This window comes from Rutidosis leptorrhynchoides, chromosome 7, assembly GCF_046630445.1.
Source record: "Rutidosis leptorrhynchoides isolate AG116_Rl617_1_P2 chromosome 7, CSIRO_AGI_Rlap_v1, whole genome shotgun sequence".
NCBI lineage: Eukaryota > Viridiplantae > Streptophyta > Magnoliopsida > Asterales > Asteraceae > Rutidosis > Rutidosis leptorrhynchoides.
This window is the reverse complement of record NC_092339.1, coordinates 314,363,135-314,387,162: the sequence shown is the minus strand read 5'-3', so window position 1 is coordinate 314,387,162 and position 24,028 is coordinate 314,363,135. Positions and strand designations below refer to the sequence as shown.

General features: G+C 34.8%; 3 protein-coding genes across 3 annotated transcripts; 1 reads left to right on the top strand and 2 right to left on the bottom strand.

Moving 5' to 3' along the window:
* Window positions 1-8,320: 8,320 nt before the first annotated feature.
* LOC139857503 (uncharacterized) lies at window positions 8,321-11,616 on the top strand. The gene is made up of 8 exons (XM_071846282.1): window positions 8,321-8,771; window positions 8,865-8,959; window positions 9,074-9,177; window positions 9,362-9,462; window positions 9,618-9,721; window positions 9,941-10,378; window positions 10,885-11,016; window positions 11,285-11,616. The coding sequence occupies exons 1-8, from the start codon at window positions 8,529-8,531 to the stop codon at window positions 11,433-11,435; spliced, it is 1,368 nt and encodes a 455-aa protein (XP_071702383.1). The 5' UTR covers window positions 8,321-8,528; the 3' UTR covers window positions 11,436-11,616.
* A 3,109-nt stretch (window positions 11,617-14,725) lies between these two features.
* On the bottom strand, window positions 14,726-19,533 carry LOC139860187 (protein POOR HOMOLOGOUS SYNAPSIS 1-like; the record flags this gene model as incomplete). Its single annotated transcript, XM_071848960.1, has 9 exons — window positions 14,726-15,132; window positions 15,501-15,528; window positions 15,633-15,682; window positions 16,097-16,296; window positions 16,398-16,457; window positions 16,777-16,862; window positions 16,933-16,998; window positions 17,679-17,798; window positions 19,267-19,533. Coding segments are annotated over 9 exons (936 nt in total), but the record flags the coding sequence as incomplete, so codon positions are not given.
* Window positions 19,534-21,399: 1,866 nt separating this feature from the next.
* LOC139860186 (protein ALP1-like) lies at window positions 21,400-22,713 on the bottom strand. Its single transcript, XM_071848959.1, has one exon. The coding sequence runs from the start codon at window positions 22,711-22,713 to the stop codon at window positions 21,400-21,402; it is 1,314 nt and encodes a 437-aa protein (XP_071705060.1).
* Between the last annotated feature and the right edge of the window lie 1,315 nt (window positions 22,714-24,028).

Genomic DNA, 24,028 nt, shown 5'->3' with positions numbered 1-24,028 from the left:
ATCATATAAAGTATTTAATCTAATATTTTGTTTACGTTTCAAGTTATAATATATATACACATATACATATATAATCATATTCGTTTAATGGTTCGTGAATCGTTGGAACTTGGTCGAGGTTGAATGAATGTATGAACATAGTTTAAAATTCTTGAAATTTAACTTAACAAATATTGCTTATCGTGTCAGAAACATATAAAGATTAAAGTTTAAATTTGGTTGGAAATTTCCGGGTTGTCACATATGGCACGTCCTTCATCCTGCTTCAATGAATCTGACATATACTTGAATTGTTCCATCAAATGTCGAGGTTAAAAATGAATCCCTCAAAGACGGATATGTGTGACAATAATAAATCTTCTTCATGATTGCAAAGATATGCATGTGTTTTAATGTTGCGTAGGTGCCGTTCGTTTTCATATCTTGGAAAGCATATCGGATCAAGGTATAATCATTCTTCCACAAAGATGATCTGGTGGTTCCTAAAGTAAAAAGGAAATTGTTAGGATTTGTGAGCGCTAAACAACACATGTGATTTACCGCAATCACAAAACTCACGAACAACACACCAATAAACTAAGGCATAAATGATAAATAAAACGTAAACGACATCAGGATTTAACTTGGTTATATCCAAACTCCAAGCATGAATAAGGGTTTAGCCCACGGGGACAAACTAGAGATTTTCTTCTATTATTTGCGTTCACAATGTTACAGGACACTAGGGTTACAATTTATAGGAGTAAACGTAATACGAAGACTAATAAAATCGACTTTCTGCGCAAGAGAGTCTTGTGGTCCGCGAGAGACGTCTTGCGATCCGTGAGCCATGTAAATTAGGCATCACGACCTGCGAGCCTTGCCTCCCGACCTGCGAGAGGTTTCAGACACCAAAACTTCAATCTTCGCACCCCATGATCTTATGCTCACGATCCACGAGCTTTCTAACGACCTTTTTCCTTTTTTATTTGCGTTTTTTCAACGTCTACATATCTTAACAATCTCTCACTTAGAGACTTTGAATAAACCCTACACTGATCCTCATTCCAACTTCGTCAAGGAACCCCGTGTATACCGCGAAGAGGACTTGGGACACGCACACTTATGCAACATACCTAGTCGAAATCGAAAATTAAAACTGCCTCAACTGTCAACAGTGTTTGAATACACCCATAACAATTCCCCATTATCTTACTATAACTCCCTTTGATGTCACCGGATAAACTACTCAAATTCCGCCACATTTCCACATTGAGATACTACGAGGGAAGGAGTCTTTCTGAAATGCCCCGTTCTTATTGATTAAAAACGTTCCATATTAATTGATTTCGTTGCGAGGTTTTGACCTCTATATAAGACGTTTTTCAAAGACTGCATTCATTTTAAAACAAACCATAACCTTTATTTCATCAATAAAGGTTTAAAAAGCTTTACGTAGATTATCAAATAATGATAATCTAAAATATCCTGTTTACACACGACCATTACATAATGGTTTACAATACAAATATGTTACAATGAAATAAGTTTCTTGAATGCAGTTTTTACACAATATCATACAAGCATGGACTCCAAATCTCGTCCTTATTTAAGTATGCGACAGCGGAAGCTCTTAATAATCACCTGAGAATAAACATGCTTAAAACGTCAACAAAAATGTTGGTGAGTTATAGGTTTAACCTATATATTATCAAATCATAATAATAGACCACAACATTTCATATTTCAATATACATCCCATACATAGAGATAAAATTCATTCATATGGTGAACACCTGGTAACCGACATTAACAAGATGCATATAAGAATATCCCCTATCATTCCGGGAAATCCTTCGGACATGATAAAAACGAATTCGAAGTACTAAAGCATCCGGTACTTTGGATGGGGTTCGTTAGGCCCAATAGATCTATCAAATATGCGACAGCGGAAGCTCTTAATTATTAAAGTTAATTATTAAAGTATGAATTATTAAAGTGAATTATTAAAGTTAAAGTAAAGTAAAAATAAAGTAAAGGTAAAGTTTAAGTATAGTAAAAGTATAAAACTATGTACGTATAATACGCGTATAAATATATATAATATTAATTTAAATCGTTATATATATTTAATAAAATAAAATATAAATATCGTTATCTTTATCATACTAGTTAAGTAATGAGTTGTCAAAAGTGGTTGTAGATATTTATAAAAGTTATATACGTTTTAATAATAAATTTCTTTTTAAACTGAAAATGTTTTTGTACGTTTGAAACTAAATAGATCAATCGAGTCTTTATGAGATTCAATCTTCTACTATCCTTTGTCTAGTTCTCAATGATTGACAATTTGTTCTTATTTATAAATCACTTTACCATTTTCCGAATATTGTTAAAATGGAAAGATTTCTCAAATCAACGTGGGCCTTTCAACAGAGACTTGTAATCATAATTTAATATATCTGATAATTCAATCATTTGATCTTATCTTCTAATTCCATTGATAAACATTTTAAAGCAGATACAATCATATAAAGTATTTAATCTAATATTTTGTTTACGTTTCAAGTTATAATATATATACACATATACATATATAATCATATTCGTTTAATGGTTCGTGAATCGTTGGAACTTGGTCGAGGTTGAATGAATGTATGAACATAGTTTAAAATTCTTGAAATTTAACTTAACAAATATTGCTTATCGTGTCGAAAACATATAAAGATTAAAGTTTAAATTTGGTTGGAAATTTCCGGGTTGTCACAGTACCTACCCGTTAAAGAAATTTCGTCCCGAAATTTGAGTGGAAAGGTCGTGAATGATAATAAGTATGTTTTCATGATGCATACGGGCTGAAAATTAGAGTTTTATCATCAGCGAATAATTTGAATAAACAATCCATTTATATGAAGAGTACGAATGAAGCTAACATAGAAGAGTGAAATGAGTAAGTGTAGATTCATCTTATCATTTGACGTAGATATGATTGATTCCCAGATTTCAAGGGATTTGAAGAAAATCTTCTTAATAAGATTTGACTCTCCGGTAATCAAGGGAATTAGGATCCGCTTTAACCATTTTAACCATGATTTTTGGATATAGTTTCATGTTCATAAGAATAATTATTTTCCCAGAAGAACAACTTTTAAATCAAAGTTTATCATAGTTTTTAATTATCAAACCCAAAACATCCAGTTTTACGGTGTTTTTCGTGTTTCCAGGTTTTAAATCATTAAGTTAGCATATCATATAGATATAGAACATGTGTTTAGTTGATTTTAAAAGTCAAGTTAGAAGGGTTAACTTTTGTTTGCGAACAAGTTTAGAATTAACTAAACTATGTTCTAGTGATTTCAAGTTTAAACCTTCGAATAAGATAGCTTTATATGTATGAATCGAATGATGTTATGAACATCATTACTATCTCAAGTTTTGTGGATAAACCTACTGGAAAAGAGACAAATGGATCTAGCTTCAAAGGATCTTGGATGGCTTGAAAGTTCTTGAAGTAGAATCATGACACGAAAACAAGTTCAAGTAAGATTTTCACTCGAAATAAGATTGTTATAGTTATAGAAATTGAATCAAAGTTTGAATATGAGTCTTACCTTGTATTAGAAAGATATCTTATTGTAAATAAGAAAGATTTCTTGAGGTTGGATGATCACTCTACAAGATTGGAAGTAAGCTAGCAAACTTGAAAGTATTCTTGATTTTATGAAACTAGAACTTGTAGAATTTATGAAGAACACTTAGAACTAGAAGATAGAACTTGAGAGAGATCAATTAGATGAATAAAATTGAAGAATGAAAGTGTTTGTAGGTGTTTTTGGTCGTTGGTGTATGGATTAGATATAAAGGATATGTAATTTTGTTTTCATGTAAATAAGTCATGAATGATTACTCATATTTTTGTAATTTTATGAGATATTTCATGCTAGTTGCCAAATGATGGTTCCCACATGTGTTAGGTGACTCACATGGGCTGCTAAGAGCTGATCATTGGAGTGTATATACCAATAGTACATACATCTAAAAGCTGTGTATTGTACGAGTACGAATACGGGTGCATACGAGTAGAATTGTTGATGAAACTGAACGAGGATGTAATTGTAAGCATTTTCTATAAGTAGAAGTATTTTGATAAGTGTCTTGAAGTCTTTCAAAAGTGTATGAATACATATTAAAACACTACATGTATATACATTTTAACTGAGTCGTTAAGTCATCGTTAGTCGTTACATGTAAGTGTTGTTTTGAAACCTTTAGGTTAACGATCTTGTTAAATGTTGTTAACCCAATGTTTATAATATCAAATGAGATTTTAAATTATTATATTATCATGATATTATGATGTATGAATATCTCTTAATATGATATATATGCATTAAATGTCGTTACCACGATAATCGTTACATATATGTCTCGTTTCAAAATCATTAAGTTAGTAGTCTTGTTTTTTTTACATATGTAGTTCATTGTTAATATACTTAATGATATGTTTACTTATCATAATATCATGTTAACTATATATATATATCCATATATATGTCATCATATAGTTTTTATAAGTTTTAACGTTCGTGAATCACCGGTCAACTTGGGTGGTCAATTGTCTATATGAAACCTATTTCAATTAATCAAGTCTTAACAAGTTTGATTGCTTAACATGTTGGAAACACTTGATCATGTAAATAACAATTTCATTTAATATATATATAAACATGAAAAAGTTCGGGTCACTACACTCTCGACACCAAGGACACCATTGAGTGCGAGACTTCAATACATGATTTTAACAGGAGACCACATTACCTCACTCATCGCTCTAGACACGTCCAATCCTGCCACTAACATGTCAATGATCACCCTGCACAAAATGTACATTTATCTCTGATTTTCCTTTCCATCAATAAGAAAATCTAACAGACGCCCTCGCAGACTCTTCATCAAGGCTCCAATGAGAACGCAGTCATAACTTCGAAATCTACACATTTGAACTTTTCGCTTTTACGCTGGTACATTGACCCATCCTCATAGCTATGAATTTCACGAACACATCTTCTAATCCTCAAGCACGCTCATACTGTAAGAGTAAGAAAATAAAGAGGGGCTACCTGAGAAGAATCTGGTTCGTACCACCCGGTCATTTGTTAATTCCTTTGCAATTGGAGGATATAAACAAGTAATCGAGTCCCCAGTGTTACCCGAAATCAATGCATTAATCCTGCGAAAATTGGAGAATCTCGTCTGTAACAACCCAACCCGAAATTGACACGAAAATATATATATTTTTTTATATAAGTCAAGCTTGCCTGTCAGACTTAGCTCGCGGAGCGGTCTGACCAGCCGCGGCGCGGCTTGATACAGTTTTAGGAAGTCAGGAACATGAAAACCCTCGACCTCCATTTCCTTTGTTAACCCGCGGCGCGCCCCTGAGGGCCGCGGCGCGGCTTGTGTCTGATGCAGATTTCAACTAACAAAATTTACACAAGTGCCAATTTTCTCGCTAATACAAGATCCAACGTTTTAAAAGGCTTCGTGCCATATCAATAAGCAAAGTTTACATGTTTTAAGACTCCCAATAAAATATTTGACTACCGAGCATTATTGCTCGTTACAATTCAAAATATTAGTTTCGACCACCAAAAAGTTTAACTTCCAAACGACACTTAGAGCATGGTGTTTGGGGTTAAACTACCCATATCTTGGTCGAACTTCCAAAAGCTATAATTCCCGAGAGTCACTAATCCAACTGAATACCTTTGCCCTTATCCACGCCAGAGCCTAAAATGGTGAACAACGAGAGGGTAAGCTAACGCTTAATGAATGCAATAATTATACGATTACATATACAATCTACTTACTTGCAAACACTTACACATTTACCGCATACATGCTAGCAATATAAACAATCATACTATCACAAGTATAATACCAAACCTTCGACCACATAAGCTAGCGTAGCAAAGCATACAACTCGTACAATATAATATGCTACAATACAACTCACAACCATGGTTAACCAATCGTACAAGGAATGGTACTTTAATTTCCCATTGGCGTTCATAACAACCGTTAGTGCACTTAACACGTCGTACACTAACCCCACGGGTGGTATCTTAACACGTCGATACTTCACCCCGGGTGGTGTCTTAACACGTCGACACTTCACCCCGAGTGGTTTCTTAACACATCGACACTTCACTTGCTACATTTCTCGGAGTGGCATCTTAACACGTCGATGCTTCACTCCCGAGTGGTGTCTTAACACGTCGACACTTCACTCGCCACGTGAGTAGTGGTGTCTTAACACGTCGACACTTCACAACTCATACTACACATATAAATACATCATATATGCACGCATATAATTATTCCACTCACCTTAACACGTCGGTGGTGATTTAATGCTTCTGTACGCTTCGAGCAAAGTACCTAGTGCACAAGTACACATTCAAACACACAACTAGTGGAATTAACCACAATACTCACCCTTGAGCATATAATGACCCAAAAGCATTAAATGACTCACTTACACCCAAAACCGCCCATAAATGGCCAAGACCCGCTATAAATCACCATAAGCTAATGATTATAGTCCAACATCATCAACTAACACCATTTTGGGTCTTCTCATACCCATTTTACCCAAACTAGGTCAACCTTACCTATTTGGCCCATTTTAACACTTACTCTTACAACTTTAGTCAAACATGACCCATTTACAATTCTTTCGACATTAAACAAGTGTGTTAATGCCTAACAACTCAATTAATACTTACAAATCTCATTTTACAAGACCAAACCCTAGATTATTACCATTAGGGTTTTTCTTACATCAACATAACCCAAATTCACCCATTTTACTCCCAAATGGGTCATACAAGTCTCTAATAACCCAAAACCCTAGCCATTAACCAATTGAAACTCAAAATATAGAGTTAGAACTTACCGAGACTATCAAAGTGTAGCTAGAGACACAAGGAACAACTTTAAAACTTGGACTAAGACCCGATTCAACCTCCTTATTCCTTTATTGGATCTCTCTCACTCTAGAATTTTCTCTCTCTCTAGAAATTAAGTGGAAAGAGATAAGGTAGATGAAAGTGGAGTAATGAGGCTCACCAAAACTGATCTAGGGCCTTAAAGTCGTCCACCAAGCAAAAATACCAGATTGCCCTTCATATAATTAAATAAAAAGTAGAGATTTCCGTCAGAGCCTAGCCGCGCCGCTGGCCTCCAGGCCGCGCCGCGGCTTAAAACTGAAAAGCATTGCCGCCAGCAAATAAAATATATACACTATGTACAATCCAAACTTGGGTCTTACATCGTCACACAACCATTTCCATAGCTCCCACTAGTCATCTAACTCCCACTAGCCTGATACTTCCGTCGGTTGCCAAACTCACATCGAGTTCTCGACACCCTCAACAATATCCAGAAAGCTCAAGTTTCGGGACTTACAAGATTATCCATTCCCTCAATCACCCAAAAATTCTTAATTGATCACCCAAAAGAAACCGCTCCCTTTGTTGAACAATCAATTAACCAAAACCTGAGCACTAGTCAAACGTGTTTTATCTGACACCCTTCGACAACCAATTTCCTCAGTGAGAGAAGCTAAAACCCGCCCGCATATTCCACATACCATGGAATATCCGCCCAAAGCCTTGGTCATCCCCTTTCAAAAACTGCAAGTAGAGTAAACTTCCTAGATAACTTCCACTCTCAATTTCCAAAGATGCATTCCGTTGATTATTCAACCGCCGAAAGTTTACTCCTAGATAACTTCCACTCTCAATTTCCTAGATGCATTCCGATTATTCAACCCCCCCCCCCCCCCCCCCCCCCCCCCCCCGCCGTAACAAAACACCATCTCCGAAAATCCATCATGTATCGCCGAAAGTTTCCCAAGACAAACCGTCTTTCACTCGCATCATCGAACTCAAAAAGTTCATCCTGAAACTATAACAACTTCTAAAAATCATATATGAAGTTGTGATTAATTATGATTATGCATTAGAAACTTATATCGTAGAAGTTTTCGATGAATAAAAGTTTTTTGGTGGATATAACAAAAATAATGTCCATTTCTCCTCTTCCAAAATAAAAATAGAAATTTTTTCCATTTCAATTACCAAATAGTATCTCAATCCTGATTCATCTAAGAAGGTGGGATCCACAGAATTTTTAATATTAACGTTTATTTCTATGCCACGTGGCACTAATCCACACTAGCCTTGGTGGACCCTTTTTTTATGTACAAAACTGTATCAAAATAAAAGGGCGAACAGAAACCTGCCTTCTGTAATTCGTTGTGAATTCCAAATTTTTCCAAATTTGTGGAACAAAATTTTTCATCTTTCAACAAACCAACCAAACTCTAAACAATTTCTATTTCTATATATATATAAATCCATCTTTTATGTGGGAATTCAAAATCTTGGAATAAATAGAAACCCCTTAAAGTTTCTTGAAGAAATTAGGGCCTTCTTCTTGTTCTTGATTCAAACAAAGGAGAAGGCTCTGTTTCTTGAAAAGAAATGTTTAGGTTTTCAGTAGCAGCCCTTCAATTAATTGAGCTTTTTGTGAGTTCTTTTGTTCATTTATCATATGGGTTTTACATGTTTAGCTCTGCTGTTGCTGGTGATCTTTCATCAGCTTTAAATGGTTTGTTTTTCAAGTCAAATATTGAAGCATCAATTAGAGATGAACAATTAATTGGGTCTGATAATGATCTTCCTCCCATTGTTTTGGTTCATGGTATTTTTGGATTTGGAAAAGGGGTAATGTATTTCATCATGAAGTTTTGACCTTTTTGACTAATCTTGATTAATTAACATAATTTGAACTTTTTTTGTTAATGTTTTTGAATACAGAGATTAGGTGGGTTATCATATTTTGCTGGGGCAGAAAAGAAAGATGAGAAGGTTTTGGTGCCTGATTTGGGTTCATTAACAAGTATTTATGACAGGTTTGTATCTTATGTTAATAAAAAGCACCAAGTTTGTTGCTTTATGATGTTTTTATATTATGTTTTTAAAAATAATTTGCTATTGATTAAACATGTATGGGTTAATTGTATTAGGGCTAGGGAATTATTTTATTATTTAAAAGGTGGGCAAGTTGATTATGGTGAAGAACATAGCAAGGCTTGTGGACATTCCCAATTTGGAAGGATATACGAACAAGGTTAGCTGAAAATGTACTTATCTTTTTAATAATTACTGAATTAAAAAATGAAATTATTGATCCTACAATGGAATCATATATGTAAATATAGGCTCTAGACTTTATTGTGGATTTTTCGGTTTGAGTTATGATGTAGGAATAATTTTTACGAAATTCTGTTATAAATGGTTTTGTGGTTGTTAAGGACATTATCCTCAATGGGATGAAGATCATCCAATTCATTTTGTTGGGCATTCGGCTGGTGCCCAGGTGATACGGGTTTTACAGCAAATGTTGGCTGATAAGGTTAGTTTTTCGGCTTGATTTCAACATGTTCATTTTATCAGTCTTTTGCATAATGTAAACGCACATTGCATTATGGTCTTAAGGATAATATGATTATGTTCTTGAATTAATGCTTATACATGTATGAAAATTTTGACTCTTGGCAAAATTTTCAGGCATTCAAAGGATATGAAACCACATCTGAAAACTGGATATTAAGTGTAACATCGTTATCTGGTGCGATGAACGGGACTACTCGAGCTTACTTAGACGGAATACGGTAAGTTTGATATATCTAGTTACTCAAATATGTACTTTTAGTACTCCGTAATATTTCAAAACAATCTATCTAAATCTTAATAATATTTACTTTTAAATTTCAAAATTTATTCATCAAAATTTACCAAAGATGGGAATATAATGAAGCTTAAGTCCTATTCTTGATTAAAAACTGTTGCTTATTTGGAGATTAATTTATTAAATTTCGTTGCTTTTTTAGGCCAGAAGATGGGAAATCAATGAAATCGATATGCCTTCTTCAATTACTACGAATAGGAGTTATTGTTTACGATTGGATCGATATACCCATCTTGAAATATTATTATAATTTCGGGTTTGATCATTACAACATGTCATGGAAAAAATCTGGTGTTTGGGGACTTGTTGATTGTCTTGTTGGAAACTCTGGCCCGTTTGCTGCTAATGATTGGATCCTTCCTGATCTATCGATCCAAGGGTCGTTACGTCTCAACAGCCATCTAAACACGTTTCCCAGTACATACTACTTTAGTTACGCGACTAAACGTACCAAAAAGTTCATGGGTTACATTGTCCCTTCGAACATATTTGGAATCCACCCGTTGCTTTTCGTTAGAGTCTTGCAGATGTGTCAATGGAGACATCCACCTGATGTCCCTCCCCCTTTCAAAGGCTACAGGTTGGATTACATTCGAAAATGTTCAAGATTTGTGCATAATATTATATGTAAATACATATATGGACAGGTTGGGTAACGGGTCAAATTGGTTTACTCAAATGTGTCGTCTTGTGTTGGGTTCTGTAAGGTTGGCTTAAAGTCAAATAGTCAACTTAACGTAGGATTTCGTTAATAATTTTTTAAATACGATTCCAAAAATCAAAACTAACATAACATTCTTTAGGTAATAGGTAAAAGGTAGAAGATTTTCTCTGTTCGGGCTACCCGAGAGGGCGAGTAAACACAACATTCTTCAATAAAACAATATTATATAAAACAAACAAAACTATTTAAAGTCAAAGTTATAAATGAAAGACTTTTAAAAGTCAAATTACTTTGAGACGGAGTATTTTTTAACCCATTTGACCGGTTTCCAAAAAATAACAACCTAAATGAACCTTTATTTATACAAATGGTTGTATTCTGAGCTGTATATTGTATATTCGCATTATAAATTCGATTTTTAGGGACGAAGAATGGTGGGATAATGATGGCGCATTAAATACTGTATCGATGACACATCCTCGTCTACCGGTTGAACACCCTAATCGATATGTGGTTGAAGATTCTGAATGTCAGCCATTGCAACCAGGCATATGGTACACCTATTCAAAGCTCATTCGAAATAGTTATATTAGATAAAAAAAAAAAATATGGATTTTTGTAACAACCACCCTAAGGGTTGTCGTTTACGTGCATAACTGGGTAGTACATTGCGGATATTATTGACTTTTAATTTACGGTTATTCTTTTATACCAACGTTTTATGCACCTTGACAGCTCTTAGGACTGGCGTTACAAAAATCCATAAAATAGTTATATTAGGTGAAAATGTGTCATGTTGATTATATATTGTCACTCTTGTAGGTATTACAAAATAGTGGAGGGTGATCACATTCTTTTCATATTGAATAGAGTAAGAGCAGGGGTACAGTTTGATCTGATATACGACAGTATATTTGAGCGTTGTAGAAAACACGCGTTTAGAAAAATTCCAACAATGCCTAACCATGTTTAGTGACAAGATTAGCTATTATATTATATACATTTGACATTTGCAAGTCACAAGTGTGTGAGTATTTTTCATCACGTGTCGATGTTGTTGTGCTGATAGAATGATGCAGATACACACTGCTGTTGTACAGATCTTAAATTGTCAAGATTTATATATGCTACTTCAATTTATACCCTATTTTTTGTGCTGATAAAAGTATCTGTTCTTGTGATATGTTTGTTATCGTAACATAATGTATATTGAAGAGTCTTTTGGTAATCGGGAAAACATAATTTATTGATTAGATTTTAAAGCAGAGTAAATAAATGAAATGAAATGAAATGAAAGGTATTACATTAAAGCTTGTAAACACAGCTTAGATGTGCTTTTTCAGGTCCGTTATTGCATAGCGCGTGCTTCGTCTCACTGAGTAAGTAAACATAAACGGTAAACGAATAAACGGATTAGATTTTTCTTGTTCAGGCCAGCAAACCATGTTATTCAATGACCGTTTTTGACCTTTTTCCATCTAACATTTTTATCGTGTACGTTTATATACTTGGTCATTTAAATTTAAAGTTTCACAACTGATTTATCATTCTAGCCTAACAAAAGTTTAAGTGATAATAACAACAGTACAAATAAGATCTTGTGTAAGTTTTTAATTGAGGTATATTGGGGAAAGAAACTAATGAAGGGACCTAACACAAAAGTTATTTTATTTCTGTAATACAAACTGAAAAAGGGGCACAAGATGAATAGCAATTACAACCAATGTGGGACACTTGAACTTATTACGTGGAGAACACTTTAAATTTGAATCAAGAAACCACATGAACACAAAAAGTCCTGTCCAACCAAAATGTCCACTAATAAAATAATTTGTAACACGAGGTTAACTAAATATCATGCTAATCCTCATATACCTAATAACCAAAACATGTTTTTTTATATATATTTTCTTTTTCATTTCTCATATTCCTTAAAAAGAAAAAGGCACTCATTTGATAGGATAAGTTTTATGAATATGATTAAAATTATTAATTTCTAAATAGTGTAAAAGTTTGTTGTTCTTAATTAAAAAATAAAACTGACAGTATAGTTAATTACGTAGTATGTACTAATAGGGAAACTGTTCCAAATTCCATTGCACCATATGAGCTAAAAACCGGCTTACACATCATGTCATGAAAGGAAAATCTTTGACACTAATATCAGCCTATAACCAAAATTAACTGATAATTTCTTTTAACCAAAATTTCAATTTGTAACAATATTTGTAACCCGTTTAATGCAACATACTTGCCACCTTCCATCCTTTAAAGTAAGACATTACATACTTTGGTGAGTAAAGTTGAATTAACTGGCTGGTGACCCGATTTATGTCACGCTGTACAAATCGCTCCTTTGTGCGATCATGAATATACTCTATATCCTTTGTGGCATCAAAAGCAATAGGTATTCTTGCGGTCCAAGATAATGGCTGGTGACCCGATTTATCTTCAAATCATTACTGTTTTTTCTTGAACTATGACATTGTGCATTTAATTTTTCTTTGGACAACAGGTGGCAAAATGGGCAGATTGGGTACCACCGTTACACCGTACCAGGACAAAATGGGAAACTTCAAGTGTTGATCAAACATGACTCTCAGATTGGGGTGGCCCACCAATACTTTTTGTTGGAGTGCGAAGAAGTTTAAACAAGATGCAAATGCAAGGATCGGGGAAAAACTTGTGACAGTAATGAACACACTTGTAGTCACGAAGTGCAAATAGAGGATTCGGGTGTTCTGATCAAGGTAGCTCGCAACCATGATTAGAAGATCGGGGTCACAAGGTTCGGTCTGACGCAAGATTTCTTGTGCGATTAGGAGTCCTATTCTAGTTTGGATTCTAATTAGTTTAGCACTATAAATACAACCTTACGTAACTTGTAATTGTGTGCACGAAATTTATAGTAAGAAATCCCTGGTTTGTGCCCGTGAACGAAACTCTTCTCACTGTTTGGAGTTGGGATATAATCACGTATAAATCTTGCGTCGTTTATCTTTATTTTATCGTTTTTATGCTTTAGCTAATACGTTTGTCGTTTGTGAGTTAGTGATTGGTGTAAATCACTTGTCTTGTTGGGTCCACAATTCTCAAGAAGTGGTATCAGAGCTTCAATGTTCGAAGATCGAGTACAATTCCTAACAAGTGGTATTAGACCAGGCGACTTAGTTGATCGCGGTAAACTTAAGGGCATGTCTATGTGCCAGGAAAGTTGATCACACCAGTGGCAAGTTATGATGTAACAGGGCGCACCAGTTGCATTATGATGGTGATTTTATCGCGGAGGGTTACGAAATCAAGAGGTCAATTCAATGAGTTCGTTATCGGAGATATTTTCGGGACACTCGGGTGTCGGAGCTGAATTCTCGTTCCTCACTATCCCGTGCAAAGAAATGATTGAGCGAAATTTGGATGTAGCAGGAACCATAAAGAAGAGGCGGTAGGAACCATAAAGAAGAGGCAGCACGAGCGTAAAACAGAAGCATCAAGAGCCATAAAGAAGAGGTTGTAGATAAAAGAGGAATATTATCTTTGGATCTGGAGAAAGTCGTCTTCATCATTTCCAAGTATAGAAGAACACAAGCCAACTTAGGATATCACAAAGTAACGGATATAAACTCTACACCTCCTTTTACAAAAGTAAAAGGAATAAAATGGAGAGATTCTCTATGTATGCTCAAAAGTAAATGGCTCCTTTCTAAAAGTAGGATTAGTAGTTACCCTCTTACTGGTATAAATAGATAAACCACCTCAATGTATAAAGTACTCAATTACAAGTTCATAAAATCACTAATCAAGTACTTAAATTACAATTTGGCTTTAATTTTCAAGAACAAGTCCACTGAATTCCTTAGTACCTAAAAATCAATTGGTAATAGAGGGTAACTCATGTGCTTATAGTCAAGCATTGTTTTCTTTTACTATCCGATGTGACACATAAGTTGCACCCTAACATTTACACACATAAGTTGCACCCTAACATTTACAGGGGAGACTGTTAGATAATGTGAAATGAATCTCCGCTAGATCATTAGATAAAGTGATTATTTGGTATACCTAGGTCAAACTTTATAACAAGACTAATAATAAATCAGATCCTATAAAATTTGTTAAGTAGCAAAACCCACCGTCCCAACTTCACGTGTCAAGTTCAAGATTACATTAATCATTACTGATATTTTCCCATGACGAGGCTCAAATTTCCCAAGTAATAATGTACAAGCACTAATACTAATTACTATTCCTAATGGATACATAAAAGACAGTCAAACAGCATGATTAGTTAGTTAGAGTCTAGCCACATGTCATCAAGTATCAAGTATATTTTTGTTATTTCTGCACTAGCCCATAATGCAATCCTATAGTAACAAACTCAAGTTTAGACTTCCACAACTTTGGATCATTTGGAGTTTGTTGAATTTTTCTATTTTTCGAGCATTTTTGGTTAATGGTTAAAGATGTGACCTGCCTACGTTACTTTTCATCTATCTAATATATTAGTACTACGAAGTTAATGACAATACTAATTTGGAAGGGATCACCGATGAACTGTACTTGACTACTTGTCAATGCGTCCGACATTATGGTGACCATATAGCATCAAGATAGCTACAGAAAAAGATCATCTTCAAATTCACTTACAACCTTCTGTACCTTACTCAGCATATCTGTTAGCACATACAAGTCAGAATTTAGCCTTTCAACAAGACATGGTTTAGAAGGAAAAAAAAAATATCAATATTTGTTAAGATATATACTGTGTAGTCTTATCAGACTCACGCCAATCATTCCAGAGTGTTTCATATTGATTCACAATTACATTTTTCACTTGTAATTAATGATGGTAACGTTAAATTTGGTCAAAAGGCTCCAATAATTTAAACATTTTTATAATTTTAGGTAAGTTTTTATTATTGCAAGTTTCATGGTATAGCTGGAAGAGTATAATTATGATCTTAAGCAATAATGCAATATTGATTCAAATAGTTAGCAGAACTATAATGGGCTCATGAACAGTGTTGGGATCAGCACATACCTTGGAAGGAAGAATCTTTCAAATATTTCTGTTAAATAAAATCAAGTTTGTCATTGCATTTGCAGTTACAAGACTATAGAAACCATATATATGAAGTAAACAAATGTGAAGATATTAAGCGATTGAAAATACCAGGATTTCGTTTTTGAGATCAGCCTTCTCAGTAACCGTTGTTTGTGTTGCTATCAAAGTAAAATAAACATTTAATGTCAATATATGTATCAAAGTGACTACAGATTACTCTCTTCTAACATAAGCATTTGATTATACATAAGGTTACAGCAAACCAGTGTGACTCATTTCATTTTCAACCAAGTTTTAAAAGTTGGTTGAACAAAAATTATAACCAATATCCAGTGTTGTAGAACTCGGAATTACTCGCCGAGAACTTGGTTTTTGCAACTCGGGAAGTACTCAGCGAGAACTCGGTCAAACTTGGTCAAAACTCAGTAAAACTCGGGCCAAAACTAGGGATTACTCGGAAGACCGGTCAAAGTCACACTTGGTCAACATCCGAGTACTCCCTAAAAAGTCCCGCGTAAATGGATAAAAACTATTTAGAGAGAATCAGAGAGAAAGCAAGAGAAGAAACGGACCTTGTTCAGATACAGGGTAGCAGCCCATGAGTAATGATGTAAAACTGGGAGGAAATGCTGAGAGCTTTTGAAAATCCTGACTAAGTGTAGATTCCTGGGAATTTGAGTTTTTGCTGACATCATCGTTCTCACTTGGATGCACTGGTTGGATATAAGTGTCAGCAGGAGATGTTTGTGGAGTCCAATCCAGTATTAATGGTCTACAAAACAAGTCAAAACTCAACTAATCTGCCTACAAATTCGATCTAGTCTTTACAATAAAATTTCAAACTTGAAGAAATGTTACTATATTTTCTCCCACCTATACACGTCTTGAGAACAACTTGCGGTAGATGTCAATTGGTCCAAGTCCTGGGCTGAACTGCAAGAAGATATCAGTTACTTAAGCTTAATTTCTGATGAAGAACTAGTCATAAATTTGCAAGCATTTATATTTAGTTTCTCGATCCCACCGTTCTTGTTATAATACAAAGACATACCAATCTTCGTAATGATGAGCTATTACAAATTATGTTCATATTTACTGTTACTTATTCAATATATGTCCAAAATTAGTTGTTCTTGCAAATTTCTTTTTCTAGGATTTTCACAAGAAAGGTAGTTAGCTTCCAAGGAAACTGCTGTAGATTTGAGTTCAAGAGTAAATCACTAAAATAATAAGTTGAGGTTGATATTATCACCCAGGAATGATCTGAGATTGATGTGACGTTTTCAATTGAGAGATAGCAGATATGGACCCGTCAAGCTTTTCATCTCCAAATATCGCCTGGAGATGAGAAGATAACGTTAGACACACAAACGCGTAAAGGGGAGGGGAGATAGAGAAAGATTCAAACCTTTATCAAATTAACAAAGCTTTCAGTCTCATCAACTGAGTGAAATCGCACACCAAACTTTTGGATCTGCAAGCAACGAAATGCCCTATCTGAGATCTTAGGTTGTAGACTCATAGTATGAGAATGATCATTGGAGAGAATAGTGATGGATGGGATCATTCAACGTTTAAATACCAAAACCTCGTTATCCTATCAAAAGTTCAGATACCAATTAAATAAATATGTGCTGCTTTGTTAAATCAAAACTCCAGTATTAGTTGACCATATAGCTGTCCTTATATTCTGTGAACACAAAGTTTGTAGAAATATGGTATTAACTCTTCTCCAGTTGTTAACCAAGTGCCTGAACTCTATTTGGTATGATTTCATTGACTTAATTAAGGGAAGCCATCTTGTATCTACCTGGTAATCAGACAATGTGGACTTGTGCAGTCAGTTACATTAGAAACAACTATTTCAAGATCTCAACAACGATAGTTATTTTTATTTGTCCCATTTCATTTATTGTAGACAGATATCGAAAAGATACCGATTTAACTTCTATGTTCGCCTATCTGATCTTTAAAATTACATGGAAAGAAACTTTTTTTCTTTGACAAGGGTCAATGTGTTGGCCATAAAAAGTCACGACCCACTAACTAAGTGCAACAATTGGTTCTGATTGGACATGACATGAAGCACGTGATAAAAGAACAACGGGTATAAGTAGGAAAATATAAACAAAACATGCAGGTTCTAGGACTTGCCTGGCCTACATGATCTTTATAGCTCATAAATACAACTTTGCTGCCCCTAGCAGGAGGGTATCCAGACATACATAAGACCTGGGGCCAGGTGAAATGTAGATTTGAAATGTAATGTTCTTCCTGAAATGAATCAGTACCCAAAGTCTTGTTAGGTTCATACCGTAGTATGATATAAGATCCGATACTAAACAGATTGGACAATGATAATTGATACCAACATAAGCCCAAGACAAATGAACACTTATATTAAACTGATTTCAGGTTGCATCACGGATAACATTACCATAATGCAGTGTTAGCATTCCTATTTTACAATAGCGCTCTCTCTCTCTCTCTCTCTCTCTCTCTCTCTCTCTCTCTCTCTCTCTCTCTCTCTCTCTCTCTCTCTCTCTCTCTCTCTCTCTCTCTCTCTCTCTCTCTCTCTCTCTCTCTCTCTCTCTCTCTCTCTCTCTCTCTCTCTCTCTCTCTCTCTCTCTCTCTCTCTCTCTCTCTCTCTCTCTCTCTCTCTCTCTCTCTCTCTCTCTCTCTCTCTCTCTCTCTCTCTCTCTCTCTCTCTCTCTCTCTCTCCCTCTCCCCCCCCTCCCTCTCTCTCTCTCTGTTATTATATATAATATGGACTGATATTTATGTTGCAGATATACGACTTGCTGCCATTAACTAAAACTTTCTTATATTATAAAAGAGTAATCTTGCGCATCTTCTGTGGCTGCTAATTAAACTTCGCATGTTGAATTCATTAAGTAATTCTGTTGATTAGCTGTATAAGTAGGGTAGAATTGCAAGCTATATTCAGTTTCTACAATTCTTGTTCATTACATTGAATTCTCTTTGAACTTCCTTTTGTTGGATAATAAAGCTATAAGCATTTGAGTGCAACCTTGATTCTATTGTTTGAGTGTTAATGTGAATATTCCAGCAGTTGTGATTACATGTCCAAGCAATATTCTGATCAGAAGCACTAAACTATTCTAGAACTCTAATTACTGATTCCATAATATATACATTTCCTATATTAAGATAACAGGACTATGGTTTAAGATAGCACACTATCACGAATAGTCACAGAGTATCATGCAGCAACTTAACAACAGTGCAAAGTACTACCAATCTACTGGCCTTTAGGCTCATATTTGATGCTGATCAACTCATTACAGAATGAACAATAGAACATGATAGAAACCAGTTCACCTTAACTTGTATCAACATCACACACTTGAATCCTGTAATTGTATAATTATAACTAATTATCTGTTACTAATGACTTGCAAACTATACTTAGTTTCGAGCTAGTGAAACCTAAAAACCTAATAGCCAGACGACAGAAACATATCAATCATATCGAATTCAGTACATATTATCACTACAAACAAGGCAGTATCAAACAAGTAAATAGCTCAAAATTCAAATAAAATCAACTAACAGCAAATAATAGTATACAATCAGATTTATATCTCAACGGAGTTAATAACTACTTCAACTTGTAATCAGATAACACAAATTACGCGTATAGAAGGATAATAATACTGAATCAATTAACGGACATGAAATTAGTGATCTAACATAAAAGTTAAGTGATTATATCACATACGATGACGTTGCCGAGAAGATTAACAGTAAGGATGAGTGATCGAAAAGTATCGGAATGATCGGTTGAAGTTAGCAACTTGAGATCGGCGAGTGAAGTGAAGGATGAAAGCCACGTGCCTTTGAATTTATTCACCGGAGGAACGAGGGACGGATGATTAACGGCGGAAGATGAATGTGACGGACAGTTGAAGTAACGAGCGTACTGAACCTCCCACAGTTCACCGATTGAACCGGAGGTGGTTGCCATAATTGATAATTGTAATCCTTGATTTTAGTCTTCCTTTCTGGTCTGTTTCTATTTCTTTTCCAAATAAGCAATAAAAAAGAAAAAGGAGTATTTAATTAGGGAAGTATTTGTGTTATTGATTGGGAACTGATATTTCCAAATTCATTTGTGATAAATCTATTTAAGTTTACTGTAATGCCCTTAAATGATGTGTTATACAAGTTTCATGTTAGAATTTATTTGAGGGTATTTTAGGAAGATATGTTCAAAAAGTTGTGGATCTATCAAAATTGTATTTGAAAATATCATCTCCCGATTGATTAATGATTACTATAATTATATGATTTGTCACTGTATTTTTTCATTGTTCTTCTTATGGTGTTTTGGTACTGATTCTTATTCTTTGTTGCTGATTATTGGTTTTGTGATGATATGTGCATCTATGGATTTTGTTTATAACTTTTTTTTTATCTGAAATTTTATCATTGTACTTATTAGCAAGATTATACTATTATATACATGTCAATAATGTTAGCTTAAAAAAGCAAAGGAAATGTGGTAACAAACAACCCGTTTCTGGTGAGAGTGTTAGTTTTACTCTTATATTTATATATATGTTTGAGGACCATTAATAATCTAATTATGTGTGACATTCTTTAAGAGAATTGGAACGGGAAGTTTTGAATCAATTTTGTGGTAGATATTTTTTTTTTTTTTTAGAATTGGCAAACGTCAAGTAATTGTGAGCCAATATTTATTTGTTGACATAGAATACTAACCATAGGTACATAAGAAATGTATATAGTCATATCGTATTGAGCAAAATTTAAATCTGTTTACTCAATTCAAAATTGTTTCTACTCTTCAATTGATAGTCTTAAACATGGTAAGACCATTCGTAACGGTAGGGGGCGTGGGTTGGGGGCGTGGGTTGCTTTTTGATGACTAGGACGTGTGAGTGGTTTGAGTGAAGTAGTGGTTGTGTGGGTTTGTGGTGTGGGTTAGTGGTGTGGGTTAGTGGAAAGCTGATGTGGCATTTTATTTTTAATTTTTTCTGTTTTATTTATTTCTTTTTTGAATTTAGTATTAATATTTTTAAATTTAAAATTTAAAATTCAAAATAAACGGCTATAAAAATCCGAACGTTTTTTTTTTTTTTTTTAAATGATACTTTTCACCAATAAATACACCCACATACCCAACTCATTTCACACACTTCACTACTCAACTCAAAATCAAACCACTTTCAATAGTCAAAATGAAAACAATTCCCCCAATGATTGTTGCATACGATGTTCATTACGGGGGTGATTTCCGTAATCATTACAAGGTCTACAAGTTTGGCAAAAAAATTTCATTCGAAGGAATCGATATCCGTGATGTTGGTTTAGACGATCTGCTAGCCTTTCTGAAGGCAAATGTACCGTGTGAATACACGGGTGTGATGTTTTTTGAAGACGATTATGATGATGAGATGGAGGCAAGGTATCTTCGTACCTACGATCAATGGTACGGGATAAAAGATACCATTGAAGATCGTGGTAACCGCATTACTCTGTATGTGGTTAATGAAGATGAAGAAACGTTGGGTTGGCGTTACATCGATGAAGCAAACGAAGAAGAAAAAGAAGAACCGGTGGCTCCAGAGTACGACACAGATGGTCGTTTTTTTGATGAACTCTACTGAATTCATCAAAATTTGTGTTGTGTTTTAAGATCTTATGTTGTATTTCAGTTTAATTTAGTTCTTGTTTAAAAATGTAACCGTTGGTGTGTTCAATAAAAGTGATGTTTAAAAATAAAATTACATTACTCAATAAGTAAACACGAATAACATTAATTAAAAATACTGAAATTAAAAATTACGTAATTTAAAAATCTTAAACGAAACTAGAAATACATAACAAATTACTCAATAATATTAGCGGTACGAAAGTAAGGTGATAAGTTCCAAACGTGCTCGGTTAAATCTGCCTCTAACTGTTTGTGAACTTGCCTATCTCTTATTTCCTTAACCATTGCATCTCGATCCCTCAAATCCCTGAGTAACCGACGTGGTGGGTTCCGTTGTATCATTCTTTCTTCTTTCTTCCCAATAACAAACCCGTTATTTTCTTGAATCATGTTATGTAATACGATACACGCATACATATGTCTTCTTATTTTGTTGAAGTCCAAAAATCTCGCCGGAGTTTTTAACATTTGAAATCTACCCTGTAATACTCCAAATGCACGCTCAATATCTTTTCTCGCACTTTCTTGAAACCTTTTAAATTTTTTCCGCGGTTCGTCAGTTGGAGAATGGGGAGCTTTGACCAACATTGCCCAATCGGGGTATATACCATCACCTAGGTAATAAGCTCTTTCGTAGTGATGGCCGTTAACATCGAATGGTGAAGGTGGAGCAGTTCCATTTTTAATGGTGTTGAACAATGGTGAATAATTTAAAACGTTAATGTCGTTGTTCGCACCCGCCATACCAAAGAATGCATGCCATATCCACAAATCTTGCGAGGCGACTGCTTCAAGCATAATGGACGGGCCTTTTTTATCTCCTCTAGTATATTGACCTTGCCACGCAATTGGACAATTCTTCCACTCCCAATGCATACAATCAATACTACCAAGCATACCCGGTAAACCATGTTTTTGGGCATGAAAATTATACAGCCGAGCAATATCTTCGGCTGTTGGTTTTCTCAAGTACTGTCTAGCAAACAAATGAAACACGCATTTACAAAAATTATCTAAACATAAAGCAGCTGTTTTCTCACCAATTTTTATGTATTCGTCATGTAAATCAGGTGTAGTTCCATACGCCATTTGACGTATGGCCGCCGTGCATTTTTGTAGTATCGTCAAACTTTGACGACCAGTAGCATCGGGACGTTCCCTAAAAAACATAAAATAATCGGGAATATCGCTACTATTAAAGTTAGATATACCTTCGATGATACGGAGAAATAATTCACGACTCATTCGATAACGTCGCCTAAAGTTCTTTTCCGTATAGTTTGGAGTTTCAGAAAAATAATCGTTGTATAACCTCACTGCCGCATCTTCACGATCCCTTGGAATATAGGTACGGGGGCGAGGGACTCGTGAACTTGAAGCTTCTCCCTCGACATCTTCGTCCGCCAAACTACTAATAAAATTATATATTTTTTCATCATCCGAATCGTCATCAATAATAAATTCGAGCATTTTGAATGTTTTATCCATTATGAAATTTTATAGTATTTGTAAATAAGAAAGGAAAAGTAAGGAGGAAAGAAATGTATATAGAATGAGTAAAATGGGTGTGTATATATAGGATAAATAATATTGGATTAAATTTTTTTTTTTTTAATTTGCCCAAATTGCAACGGATACATTGAAAATTAATTAAAAAAATTGCCAAGTGTCCCAATCAATTTCACCCACTCCCGTTACCACCCCCGTCGCCTACCCACGCCACCACCGCAACGTCACCGCCGCCGCCCCCAGCCACGCCCCGCTACCTCCTTCCTCCCTGCGTGGCCGGTTGCCACATCACCACTCACGGCGTGGCCGTGCTCCCGTTACAAGTCGTCTAATTGTGAGGTTTAGGTTCTTGCGAATGCTGATTATTCCTTTCGAAAAGTGGCCGAATTGACATCATAAAGTGTAGTTATGTAATGAAATAAGGGAATCTTAGCTTATGATAGAGTCACTATTGTGTATTTTGTTCAATAATATTCTTTCGCAATGTACTTTTTGTCTGCTTAAACATGTGTGCACCTGTGTGATTTCTTTTACTTTGTTCATTTTATACATATAGGATATAGGATGATAAGCAACTTCTAATGATTACCTAAGGATTGCTAGATTTAATCTGAAAGTTGAAACTAATTATATAAGATAGGATCAAGACTTGATAGGATCAATTTTGAAAGGCACATGGTATGATTTTACTCTGACTATTATTGATGTTACATGTTTTATAGGTTTCTGAGTATGCTCTTTGTAACATAAGCTTGACCATTATATCTATTTTCAGCTTTCCCGTTTCGTTACTTTCTTCTATTTAAACATATAATAAAGTACGGAGTATGATTGTAGAAAAAGATCCCCAGATGGAAAGTTGACAAAGTGTATGATTTGGATAAGGAAGCATCTTACACTACTACACATAAATTAGGCACTACTACACATAAATTAGGCAGGGTACATTCTCCTAAAGCGGTAATCTTCTTTACACCTATTTGTCACTTAAGAAAGTGTGCTTGATCAAAAAGATTGTACACATTTTTATTATAAAAGTGAAGGTAGAAAAGCAGTTTTGTATGAATTGTATGTGTTGTTGATTCATAGTTTGCTATTGCTCTGAAGAAGACTTAGAATCGTATTGTTTCATATATGTAGTCAACGACACACTGTTGCAGAACTTTCTTACCCGTTTGACCTGCTATTAGGGAAATGAGAACCAAATTGACTCACTTTCATGTTAATGTGCTTAATTAACACCCCATGCACCTAATAAGCATACTTAGGGGTTGTTTAATTTTTTGTGTATTAA

Excerpts from the sequence above, each read along its gene's own strand:
- LOC139860186 (XM_071848959.1), bottom strand. The coding sequence starts at position 22,713 with ATGGATAAAACATTCAAAATGCTCGAATTTATTATTGATGACGATTCG.
- LOC139857503 (XM_071846282.1), top strand. The coding sequence starts at position 8,529 with ATGTTTAGGTTTTCAGTAGCAGCCCTTCAATTAATTGAGCTTTTTGTG. Across the intron at positions 9,463-9,617 it reads AGCAAATGTTGGCTGATAAG|GCATTCAAAGGATATGAAAC; the intron begins GTTAGTTTTTCG and ends CAAAATTTTCAG. Across the intron at positions 11,017-11,284 it reads CCATTGCAACCAGGCATATG|GTATTACAAAATAGTGGAGG; the intron begins GTACACCTATTC and ends TCACTCTTGTAG.